Source organism: Mytilus californianus, unplaced genomic scaffold (assembly GCF_021869535.1).
Source record: "Mytilus californianus isolate M0D057914Y unplaced genomic scaffold, xbMytCali1.0.p SCAF_7, whole genome shotgun sequence".
NCBI lineage: Eukaryota > Metazoa > Mollusca > Bivalvia > Mytilida > Mytilidae > Mytilus > Mytilus californianus.
In genome coordinates this window covers 6,080,253-6,094,129 of record NW_026262723.1, presented here as the reverse complement: position 1 = coordinate 6,094,129, position 13,877 = coordinate 6,080,253, and the positions used below count along the sequence as shown (strand labels likewise).

Genomic DNA, 13,877 nt, shown 5'->3' with positions numbered 1-13,877 from the left:
TAATAAAGAAAACAAAAACAAACATTTGCTTTGTACATCATTATATCATAATGAAAACATATTATATTTGAATGAAGATGTGACAATATTTTACATCTGAAAAAAGAGAAATGGATTAATACATGTACATTGTGATCACAGCCTGCTGTTAATATCACAAACGATGTTCAACATCACTTCAAGTCTAACATTTTTAAGTGCTACATTTGTTGTAAGAATAATACTATTTAAAATGTCCCAAATGGAATAGAAGAATAAATACTTTGAATCTATCTCATACTGTTGAAATAAATAGAAGTAAAAATTTGGTGTTTTGACAAAAATAAAGTTCATTTGATAGTTAAAAATTAGTCCAGGACATGACATAAACATATAGACTGAGAAAAACTTCCAGGAAACAAATCTGAAACATGTCCTTTGAGGCTAAACAGATACGTCTTCGTGAAAATTGTCCAGGACATCTAGCTTGTATTACAAACATTTTCTAAACACAAGACAAAGTTCCAAGACAAATATCGAACAGTCATCTACTACAATTATTGGCAGATAGTTTTAATGTTTAAAATACTGATCCACAGTACTGACTTGTGCTTCAAGACCATACTGATTACTTCTGGTCTAGCAATGTTCATGTACAATAAGAAGTTGACAATCTCACTGGTAAACTGGATGGCCACATTTATCCCCCATGTTTAGATCTTAAACATGGAAAAGAAATGTCGTCATCTACAGGAAAAGACTGCTGAATATAATCTAGCTCGGCTGTAATCCAAAGATCATGTAATTAAAGATAACTGATTACCAAACATGCCAATAAAAAAATAAATGATGATATTAGTGCCAAACTCCACCATTTCAAGCTGACAGCCTTCTTGCTGGTCTGCTATTCAAACTTACTTCTTCTCATGATGTATCTGTAGTGTTGACTTTCATCCACAGGTAAAGACGGGATGTGAATTAAGACATGTCCATACTGACGTGAAGGCTTGATAATACTTCTGGAGTCATCTACGGGATTAAATATTTTCTGGAAGTGAAAATACCAGTTGTAACAGAGATTAAAGTAGTATCTATAGATGTCAACCAGTAACTTTCATCTTCAGATACTACAGGCTAAAGCTGAATCAATGGAAACAATAACAGCTAACGGTAGAAACTCTCATGATACATCATGGTATTAATTGGCCCTTCAGTTACGGTGCAATGGAGATGTATTACAATTGCCAGGTAAAGGTCGCCATTGTGATGTATCACTGCTGTCTGGTAACGGTCGGGTGGTGGAATTTTACTGCTATCTACTGACGGTTGCAATTCCTTATAAGAGTGGTAACGGTAGCGATTATGATGTATGACTGCTGTTTGGAACGGTTAGGTGATAGAATATTGCTGTTTTCTACCAACGGTTGCTATCATAAGGAATTGCAAAAGACTGGTAACGGCTGCGATTGTGATGTATTTCTGTTGTCTGGAACAGTCTGGTGGTGTAATTTTACCGTTATCTATTAATGTTTGCAATTTAAGGAATTGCTTACGACTGGTAACGAAATATTGCTATTATCTACTGACGGATGCTATTATAAGGAATTGCGTAAGACTGGTAACGGTCGCGATCATGATGTATTACTGTTGTCTTGTAACATCAGGTGACGGAATATTGCTGTTATCTACTGACGGTTGCTATCATTAGAAATTGATAAAGACTGTAGACGGCCGCGATTGTGATGTATTACTGCTGTTCGGTAACGGTCAAGTCGCAAATATTACAGTTATCTACTGACGATTGCTATTATATGGAATTTCTTAAGACTGGTAACGGTCGCGATCATGATGTATTGCTGTTGTCTGGTAAAGGTCAGGTAACGGAATATTGCTGTTATCTGCTGACGGTTGCTATCAATAGAAATTGATAAAGACTGGTAACAGTCTTGATCATGACGTATTGCTGCTGTCTGGTAACGATCAATTTGTGGTATATTACGGTAATCTACTGACGGTTGCAATCATTACGCCTTCTTAATGACTGGTAACGGTAGAGATTGTGATACATTACTGCTGCTTGGTGACGGTTGAGATTGTGGAGTATTGACTGTTATCTACTGACGGTGGCAATTGTAATACATTGCTGATATCTTCCAATGGTAAAGGTTGTGAGCTATGGTTGCCTGGCAACAGCTAACAGTGGCAAATGGAATGGCTTCTTCCTATTACAGTCCAATGGATTAGAACTGTTGTTGCATGTTTGTGTTAGGCAAAGACAGAATAACTGGTTTGAAATATATGTTGTGAAAATTATGGCTTTTGCAGGTACTTGGAAAATGTAGATTGAAACTTAAACAAGTGGGTTGCAGGGACTTCTCTCAATAAGCTGGTAAAGGGTGATATAAAATTCAACTCAGACCTAATGGAATTAAATTCTACCCTTGATCGGTCGTGAATAAACCTAACACAATATATGCTGAATGATACTGTAAAAGATGATGCGACTGATGGAAATGATCACTCTGCAGTAACAACATTTGACTCAATACCTTACTGGTGAAAGCGTTTTATGGACATGTCTTATCGCCTTGGATGAGGATATTTTCTATATTGATGTTTGTTGATTTTGTGGTAAGCTAGGACTGCTGTGCTTCTTTAAGATGTTGCGTCTTTCTAAACATTTAAACTAAGTTGATGAACCAAATACCAACCATGGAAATTGAAAATGAACAACTACATCTGAATGATGGATATTACTGGTAACTGAAAGTCATGATTATTTCACCTATACTAATCCAAATAACAACAAATTGATGATAATTCTTCATAACCGTCCATATACAAATAAGGTAACAAATTTTTTACACACAAGACAAACACACACACGATTTCAACAATGTCAATGTTTTTGTTGCTGAGCATGATGAAATTACAATGTCTCTTGAACAGCACCTTCATTATTTGAAAACTTCCTTTGCAGTAAATTTTTGCATAATTTCTTAAGCTTTCTATTGAACATGCTGGCAAGACCAAGGGTGTACCTACTCTGACCTAATTCCCACATAAATGGCGGAATCCCACTCTTCCCTATAAATCCTTGGACTAACTGAGATCATTTCAAGAATTGCACTACTAGATAAGGTCCTTCAAGATGAAATAATATTAGAACTAGATTTGCAATCCAATATTGAAGAGTCCTCTGATAAAACTGCCCCCTTGTCCTTTAGGAACTGTAAACAATCATCAAGGTTGGAGAACCCTAATTCAGTCTGTACAACACTGATCGACACCGTGGGACGATATCTATATACAACAGTAGTGGTAGTGGTAGAGGTGATAAAATGAAAAAGAAAACATATATTCATTAGTTCACAATAGAATATGATGAATCAATAATCAATCATTAATAGATAAATGGTACAAATTATCTTCTTGCAGTTATATAAATGAACTACAAATAAAATCTTCTTGAAGAAGTTTTAGTCTGTCGAATTATGGGTAATCTTATTGTAAACGCCGAAATGAAAATAACAACACACAATAGATATAATTCATTAAAAGCGTAAATTATCCGTCAATGCTAAAAACCAAGTAAAATATTCAGAATAAAAAATACTGTAAATTCAGAAATTACTGCGAGGTTTTTATTAATGCGAATAATGCAACTCCTTAAGTATTGCAATAATAAGAACTCGCATTCTGATATATGATACATATAAATGTATGAAGCTTTTTCCTAAAATCACAATAATTCAACTCGCATTTCTGTTCATTCTTCAAAAATCGCAATAATAAATGCACGCTGTGATTTCTGAATTTACAGTAGTTCTTTATTTCAGAATGAACAGAATTCTGTGTTATATTCTATAAATATTGACTGGTAATTTATGCCTTTAATAAATGATATGTTATACATGTCATAATTCTCATTTAGGTGTAAACAATAAAATTACCCACAATTCTTGAGACATAAAAACCTAAAAAAGATTTTATTTGTAGTTCTTTTTACAATGTACAAAGATTCCAGTTTCACCAATTTTAATAAGTTAAATTTTTTTTTTCATTTGCCTCATCATTCCAAGATGCCTAGTGTTTGTGCCTTCTTGTAAACATTTTGAATGTATTCTAAAATTTCTGAAAAATTTACAGAATTGTGTGTTTTAAATTCATAATAAGTGCAATTGGGTTGCTTAATTAATATCTTGAAAAGATCAACAGGTAAAGGTCAAATAATTAATCATCAGATTAGTTGAATAATTAAATAAGGCAACAGGATTTTGTACGATGCAATTAAATATTTGATAGATATAGTGAAAATGAAATCTTCTTACAAATATGCATTTATAAACATGAAGGAAATGATGTGTATTTTTACTTACCAAACTTTGTTTTGTTTTTCATTTTAAATGTGCTTAGAATAATTTGAATGATGTAACTGAATGAAATTAATTCTGATGTACTGTAAAGGGTATTCCCATAAATTTGTTTCTAGGCAATTTTTATTTGTCCTCTTTTTAAAAAATAATTTGATTGGTTGTAAACAGCCATCATAAAAAATAATTTGATTGGTTGTAAACAGCCATCATAAAAAATTATTTGATTGGTTGTAAACAGTCATCATAAAAAATTATTTGATTGGTTGTAAACAGCCATCATAAAAAATAATTCTTGAACATAATTCAAATGGAATAGCAAATACTGCACATATGACCAGAGTTTGTGAGACAGTAACTGTTCAAATGCTCACACTGTCAAGTTAAAATTTTCAAGGCCCATCAAGCTGCTTTATGATTACGAAAAATCATTATCCATTCCTGTATGGAACACAGCAAGAATTTAGAATTTGTTTGCATACAAAATGTTTCACTACAGAATACCAATTATCTAAATTAACGGATTGACTCTTCTACTAATAAATGTTTGCTTTCTCAGGACTCTTTTGACTACATCAATAAAACTTTGATGAGCCTTGCTTATAGAAGCATTAGAACAGTTTTTTTAAATACTTACGATTTCCTGAAACTCAATGAAAATTAGTAAAAAACATCCTGTTTAAATACCTATTTTCTTCTATGAAGGTAAATTAAATCACATACACAGGTGACTGCATTATCAAAACTTAACTGATTCTCAGGCAATAAATCAAAATAAAGTAAAATTTCACCACCCACATCCCCTTGACAAATTCTAACTGAAAGCCCTCAATTTATTATAGAAGTCGATGAGAAAGGTAATTATCCTCCTTTTTGAGAGGCGATGATTTGGTAGAAGCTTATGAAATAAAAATCAAGTGTATAACGTAGCTAGTATTAAAATGCTTATGATTCTTTTCCCCGTTTTGAACAATTATCAATCATCCGTATCCTTTTCAATTCCCAATCCAAAGACAAAGTTAACCTATTTTGTTCATCTATGTCAATTTCTTAACAAGAATGATCAATAGCTGTAGTGATTAAAATGACAAAGACCTGGACATATTAACATTCATATGTTAATCCTTTCGAATTATGGTATAGTTGATTAGTTGATATGTTGAATAGTGGAATGTTTTCTTCATAACCTCCAAAATGTATTCAGATATTTATTTACAAATTTATGCCAAGATGGCCACAAATTTTCAATCTGATGAAAGTTTTGAACAAAACAAATCCACTTGATGTCATCAGGAATTAAGTGACCAGAACAGAATAATCTGCTCAATCTTTTTAATGTTTCCTAAATAGCTTCTCAATAAATAACTGGCTTTCTGGTTCTCAAAAATCATGTTCAATAAATGACAAATTTACCTAGTGTCAAGTTACTTTAGTGTTCAAAATTAATCATGTAAAATAATTTTTAAAGCTTTAAATAATGTGGAATTTATTTAACATGTTTAGCATGGTATCAAAATTTACTCTGGTGTTTGAGAAATATTAATCCAAAACCTTTATCATTTGTCAGAGGAAACCAGTAAAAAGTTCCCACAAATTCATATTTATAAACTACTCCTTGTTCTTGTAACTAAGCATAAGACCATTATAGAGTCCCTTGTTGAAAACTGAATTCAAGATATGATAGGCAATGATTTTTTGACTGTAATTGCAAAGTAGTATTTTAACTATATTTAGGTTAGAGTTTGACCATACAGTGACATGTTGATATATTTCAATTAATGAACATGACATTAAAACTTTCCCAATTTCAAAGAAGCTATTTACAAAACATTTATCATCAGCCACATTTCAGTTAGTTGACTTCTGTACCTCATATAGCGACCGCTGCCAGATCTTTGTCATTTTCCAACAAAATTCAAAGCTATAAACAGATATCTAGAAAATGACACAAGATGATGTTTAACAGGGCTGTTCAAGGAATGACCTAACATAGATAGGGGATTTATGTGGCCTCTTTTACAAAATTATCATGGTTGGTTAAATAATTTACTTGGAGATATCAAAATACTACACCCCAAAAAAATAACTTCATGAATGTTGGAAATCTACAAAACTCTTAAGTGTATTTTAAATCTAATATCTTAAAATATATAAAATATTTTTTACAGATATGAGTTTTTAAATGGTAATCAAATGCTCTGGGTTCATTCTGTTCATTATTTAGACAACTAAGTTTTTATCTGTTTTTTTATTATTTAATATACTAACAACCTATGCCAATTTCTGAATAGGCTCAAATCAATAGCTGCTATGACAAAATGACAAAACTCTAAACATTTTACATCTGTATATACATGTATGTATACTTCAATCCATCTGTAGTGTTGTATCAGCTGAATAGTTGTGAATAGTGGAATGTTTTCTTCATAGCCTCCAAAAATATAGATGGTTAATTTCAAAATTCATGCATATGTATATTCCACACAAGTTTTGAAGTTTTATCTAAAGAAAGCTTTAAACAAAACAAATCCACTTGATGTCATCAGGAATTAAGTGACCAGAACAGAATAATCTGCTAAAGTTTATGTTTCCTAAATAGCCTCCTGATAAATATCTAATGGCATACTAGTTCTCAAAATCATGTTTTATCATATTGAAAATTCTCTTGTTGTCAACAGTCTTAATTAACTACAAATACTAACAAACAAACAGCAATGAAATCAAACTTGTATAAATTACAAACTGTTGACAAACATTTCTTTTAGAAGGATGGTCATTTATAATATGGGACAACATTTCAAAAGGTATGCTGTGTTGTGATTGTGGCAAACAATTTGGCATGTGGATGAATCTCTATAATTCATGACTTTGAGACTTTACCAAGTTTAAAGAAGCTATATACAAAACATTCATTGTTGTGTGAATTAGTTAACGGTATCATGACTATCATATAGCGACCGCTGTCAGATTTTTGTCATTTTCTCATTAAAATCAAAGCTATTAATTGATATCCAGAAATGGCGCAGGATGTTCTTCAAAAATGCAAATTATTCAATTGTTTTTCTTTCAACTTTGAAAAAATATCTGCCATTTACTGTAAATGTAATTCTGTCATTGGCTGTAAATGTAATTAATATCAATACTATTCTTGAATCTTTCGGTATTGATGTAGTCAAAATCTATCGATACCTTTAAAACATAAATATTTCTTAGCTTTTTTAAATGTAAACATTCTAATAAGGGTAAACATACATAAAGGTCAATTAAAATATGTGATAATATCTTATACTTTACGTACGATTTGACTATGGTTTTCAGGGCTGTAAATCTAACTCGATCTGTGAACCAATCCAATAAGTAACCTGACATTTTTGGTGCAATTCTATAAAGTTTAAAAAATCTATGATAACTACATAAAGCCAACGCAGACCTGACTGCTAAGGCATGGAGGACACATTCGTCCTGTCTACACTCTGGTGTTAGACTAGCTAACACTGTTGTCATATCTAAACATATTATTAAGGAAATACAATATTGTCTGTTATAATGATATTAAGTCTTTGATAAGAACTTTTCCTGATTTTGCCTTAAAGGGAAACTTCGCAAAAAAATGAAAAATTTATATTCTGTTCATTATGTATAAAAAAGCACAAATTCATAGATATTAAAGTTTTATTCTGCAAGTTAAGAGATCACCATCGATTTTAAATTTAGAGTATCAATTCTCCGCATGCGGCCATTTTGACATCCTCCCCGAATATTGACCACGATATATCTATAAACCACAAAGGACCAAAACAAGCAGTAACCTAACGTAGCCGTAATTGAGTGTCGATATCTTGTCAAGCGTACGGTTGTTTTATCCGACAAGGAAAGCATAAACAGTTTCCCGGGTCACAAAAAAGATTATGAAAGACATGGTTGTGCAACCTTTCCTAACTAACTTGATACGGAAAATGTAATTTTATATATATTATTTTTTAAATATTTATAACTAGTACTAATAGTATGGTCCGTCGTTTTGAAACTGTTTTGTTTACGAAGTATTTAAAACAAGAAATTGAAATTAGTTAAAAAGTTAAAGTTATAAATAAGTGTTCCGTGTAAAATTGTTTTTGAAAATCTAGTTTGTTCATAATTGTTTTATGTAATAAACTTTTTAAAATAAATTCGGACCTTCCCTTATCTGATCACCAGAATGGCTAAAGGAATTGTTCCCAGAGGTATTGTGAGTTGACACGTACAGGTATTCAAGCGATTTCCTGTCGGGCTTTAAAACTGTTATTACACAATTACATAAAACAAGTTCGTGCATCACTTCTTTTCTGGGGGTATTGATCAGTGTACACGGCCGATAACATGTAACTTCCATTTTGAATCTATCAGGTGTAATATACAACTTTGTATAGCGTATCCGATAGTGATATACTACTAGTCATTGCTAAACTCATACGCTTGTTTATAAATAACATTTTTGGTGTAAAGAATGATATTTATGAAAATTTAAATAATTAAAAAAAAAAAGATTTGATGAAATAAAAATCTATTTACACATTTTCCAAGGGTAAATTGGGGAAAATGTAAGTATATACTCGTTGTCAATAATTATGGACATTTTGAAACATACAAATATTGATTTAACAAAATGTGCAGCACTTATCGATCATTGGTTTATACGCCTAGATGGAAGGTTTAATACGGAACTATGGATAGTCGCAATATAGAACTAATATCATACAAGTATATTGAATATACGAGAGAAACATCCAGAATCAATCTGATTTAAATACAGGTCGATATCTAACTTGCTTTGGTTCATCGAAGCTATAGACATAGTAAAATCACAGATTTATATTTCAATAAGATTATTTCGAACAGTTTAAGAAATTCGTCATCATCACATTTTCCTGGTCCGACATGCATGTTATATATATATGCCACTGGACGTGCACTAATGATACCCAAAAGCCTATTTGAAGAAATAAAGAAACTTCACTCCGGATAGACTGATGGTAGTTGTATTAACGTCTGGTCAGCTAGAGGGTTGATTTATTTATTTAGTTAGCTTGTAGGGGATTTAACCGCTCTTAATATTTCACTTATGCATTAGATATTAAATGACAGTACCGGTAATATAAGAGAAAATATAAATACGAAAAGTCGCATATCTGATAGAAAAGGACTCACCATGAACTATAGGATTGTACGTACGATTGTCATTCTAAATCGCATAACGGACAGTCATTTAAATGCACGCATGTACGCTGTGATAAAAAGGGGTGTCGCAGTTGCAAAGTATTCATCATAAATCTATTTCAAGGTTATTATTTCCTGTTATTTTTATAAGTTAACGCAGAGACATGTATACACTAGATCTCTATTTAACGACAAGCAACTATATAAATATCTGAATCTGATGTGACTTACCGTTCATCTCTTTCTTTTTTCTCATTTTATTTTTATTTTTGCAGGAATATACACATTGTAAGATATACTGTTCCTCGATTTGGGGGGGGGGGGGGGGGGGCATTTCCGGGTATAACAGAGCTACTTGTATATTACCTGAATGTGGTTAGGTGACGTCCCATGAGGTCTTACGTATACATGTTCATATTTATAATGGTTTCTGATATAACAATTAGGTTTTATAACATTCACATTTCTGCATGTTCTGTATACCAAATTCGTATCTTTTTTTCAGACCGAATGAGGATGTGAATATTTTCCAGGATCAAATTCATTTCGGGATTTTTTTTTATTTCTTTGTATTAAATCTCAGAAATTTACAGAATATACTGCTTGTCCGCTTTAGGAGTTTTTTTGTCAGTTTAAACAGACGTATATATGTCTCTGGTTTAGAGTGGGGTTATGAATGAATGATAAGTCTTACAAAGGTACAAGATATCAAGCACATTGAAAATTGATTTCGACGTTCTGTCTCCATTTAAAAAAGGAAAGTTGACGTTAGATTGATTCTGTTAATTTTTTTAAACATCGTTGGTCAAATAGCTTAAGAATTATATAAATACGTTGTGAGATTTATAATATTTTAATAAGGGCATTCCTGATTAGGTAAATGAAGATCGCTTTGGACGACAAAACTATATTTTTGTAACTGATAATTTTCTCTGCACATTTAAATATTCAAGGTTACCGATGATAATTTAAAATTTTGATTTATACGCTCGTTTTCGTGGGCCATTTATAATATTTATATAATTATTTTATTAAAAGTGATTCAGAATTTCGATGTTACAACAAAATACTCACCTATTTATTTAAAAACTGAGCAAATGCAAAATGTTAAAAAAATATATATATAATTGAGGTATTTTGCCACCATATTCCTCCCTTAATAATTAAAAAAAAATCTGTCTCATACCTGCAACGGTGAACCCTTGAGGACAAACACCACTCTAGTGAAGATCAAAGGATTAAAATTACATAATGCTAATCTTTTAATTACCGTGAATTTAACCACGCCTTTACCAGGTGGTGTCAGCATAATACACATGCATTGTATTTACACAGTACTAGACTGAAGCAAGGATTTGTATAGTAAGACAAATCCTCGACTGAAGTAATAGGGGAGAATACAAACGTGAATTTCTATTATACTATCAGTTATATATGTTGTTCAAAATATCCGTCGAAAAAAAATTTATAAAAAAATTCTATTGTATGATTTGCTTTTATTACTATAATCATATCAGAAATCCTTAAAATATAAATCGTAAATTTTAATTTAAAAAAATGCACGGCTGATCACTTTTCTTTCTGAATTGTTAGTTGGTTAATAGCTACACCAAAAGTCGTTGATGCGCTTTAAATCGCGTTATTAGATGATTAACGAACAAGACTTTAAATGAGATTAATCCACTCCCGGCATGCAAAAAGACTTAAACTACGTCACATAAGTCAGGAAGTTTGAAAAAATAGAATTAATAATTCCCAATTTTCTTCTTTACTAGTTTTCATATCCAGATAAAACTTGGTGAATATGTTTTTAATGGTATTATGAACATAATAAGATGATAAGTAAAAAATCGCGAATTTTCCCTTTAAAGTCAACAACTATAAAACAATTCAAACTATCTGTATTATATTTAGGTCTCTTCCCATTAAACATACATGGTGACAAGGTAAGGCACTTTAAAAATAAGGTAACCACCCATAGAGGCACATTAATAATTTTAATAAAAGTTTCACTGTACTAGACACCCACCCATATCTGATTTTTCAATCTACCTTTCCAGTGTCCAATGTTTGATTTAATGGTACGTCCCTCAGGACTATTCCAGAAAAATATCTATTGACCCTAACCCTCAACATAACTGTTGACAATTAATTCCACTTAAATTTTGAGAATTTCCCAAATTTACATTAGGAAAGCTTCTAAGTCACCAAAAAACTTGAACAGCCTCTAGTCTGAATCAAATCAATTCCGTTTGACTGCATTTCAGTAAATTGTGTAAATTGTATACAGATATGTTCAACAGTGAACCATTTTGAATGATAAAAGGATACCAAGCGTATTAGAAGTAAACAAATAATATAATATTCTGTATGCTGTAAACTCTAATCTGTTTCCCTTGGAGACATCATCATGGTATAACAACTTTAACTGTGTCTGACATTGGTTAAACTCTTCATGGTCTCCCTACAACAAATAAATAACATGTTTCAGTATTTTCAACTTCTTAAAATACTCATTTTACACTTTTTTGGTTGTATACCAAAATTATCCATTGTTTTTGTCTGATTTTGTACTTTTGCCCTAGAACAGATATACTTATCAATTCCAGCACAGAAAATATAATAATGAAATAGAATGACATGCTAAACCTTGCATTTTAAGTGTCAATTCTCTTAGCTCCAAGTATTTTCAGTCCTGAGGCTTTAAAAGAACCTGAGTAAAGGAAAAACATCATCTTTTTCTTAAATTAAACATTTTTAAAAGATTAATTGATAGTTGTTTGCTTAACGTCCAATGGCAAATATTTCATGCATGTTAAGCACGATATAAAAAAAAGAAAAGTAGGAAAATAATCCGTTTGCATTTAAGTTTTCAGTTACCTTTTCCATTGCTATTCTAGCATGTGTTTCATAGACCATCACTGTTAAATCATTTCTGATACCTTGAACCTAAAAGATAGAAAAAAACATTCCTAAGTAGAGCCAATAGGATCGTTCAACATATGTAGCTATTTAGAACATAATGCCAGAGTAAAATGCTCCAACATATATATACAGATATGAAGGATTCATATTTATAAAAAGAAGCCTACTTTAAATAAATGGGGAATGTGTCCATGGGACACAGATAATGCCCCCCTTGCATATAAATTTATAAAGGGACATAACTGAAGAACAGTCAAAGTGATGCTACCCATATGTGTACTTGATCTGAGTTTTGTGGTAATAAGTATTATGTATAAGGTTGATAACATTTGGTTGAGGCTAACTTAAGTTAGAGAACAAAAACGAAAAATTCAGCAATTTTCCATTTGTAAAGGGGCATAACTCTAGAACAGTAAAAGTGACACCAAAAAAATTCAAACTTGATCTGTATTTTGTGTTAATAAGCATTGTGTATAAGTTTCTAAACATTTGGTTAAGACTAACTTAAGTTACAGAATGGAAACCAAAAATTCAGCAATTTTCCATTTGTAAAGGGGCATAACTGTAGAACAGTTAAAGTGACACCACCAAAATTCAAACTTGATCTGTATTTTGTGGTAATAAGCATTGTGTATAAGTTTCATAACATTTGGTTGAGACAAACTAAAGTTTATAGAGAATGGAAACAAAACATTCAGCAATTATTTCATTTGTAAAGGGGCATAACTCTAGAATGGTTAAAGTGACGTCACCAAAATTCTAATTTGATCTGTGTTTTGTGGTAATAAGCATCATGTGTTAGTTTCATAACATTAGGTTGAGGCAAACTTAAGTTAGAGAACTGAAACCAACTTTGGGACGTACGTAAGTACGGACAAGAGTAAATCTTAATGCCCCCTCTGCTACGGCAGGGCATAAAAAACTGAGATGTGAAATTTAAATAACCAAGGGAAGTAACTCACAGTTAGATCCTGTCTGATGGATTTGAGCTGTTCACAGGCATAGTGGTAATCATGTTTCTCCTTCCAATCTTCCTGTACCATCTTTAAGGACTTCTTTAAAATCTGTACTGGTCTTACCTGATCTGATGTAGGAGCCTACAAAGTCAACAATCTTTTATTACATGTTTTTATTTGCTTGTATGAATTTTTTCCAATGTTTTTTTTTTTAAAGATACTGCTAGTAAATTTCAACCTGTCCTACAAAATGCATGTCAAAATACTATTTATCACAAATTTTAACCTTAGTTGCAATTGCTTATTTTCATTAAAACAAGAAATAGGTAAAAAATTATCTGTGGCAAATAGAGAAAACAAGAATATAAACAAAGGTTCTAGTTTATGAAAATTTATCTGTGATTCAATTTGTTCCTTAGTTGAAGATATGTAAACTATTTTTATTTGC

At 31.5% G+C, this 13,877-nt stretch overlaps 1 protein-coding gene across 1 annotated transcript in view; it reads right to left on the bottom strand.

The window, feature by feature from the left end:
- Window positions 1-24: 24 nt before the first annotated feature.
- The window catches only part of LOC127709393 (leukocyte receptor cluster member 8 homolog), a 34,291-nt gene continuing 20,438 nt past the window's right edge, over window positions 25-13,877 (bottom strand). The window contains exons 12-16 of the mRNA XM_052214899.1: window positions 13,436-13,570; window positions 12,429-12,497; window positions 11,880-12,012; window positions 7,651-7,858; window positions 25-3,282 (exon numbers count right to left, since the gene is read on the bottom strand). Coding sequence (XP_052070859.1) covers window positions 3,126-3,282; window positions 7,651-7,858; window positions 11,880-12,012; window positions 12,429-12,497; window positions 13,436-13,570 — 702 coding nt within the window. The 3' untranslated portion in view covers window positions 25-3,125. The remainder of the gene's footprint in view (window positions 3,283-7,650; window positions 7,859-11,879; window positions 12,013-12,428; window positions 12,498-13,435; window positions 13,571-13,877) is intronic.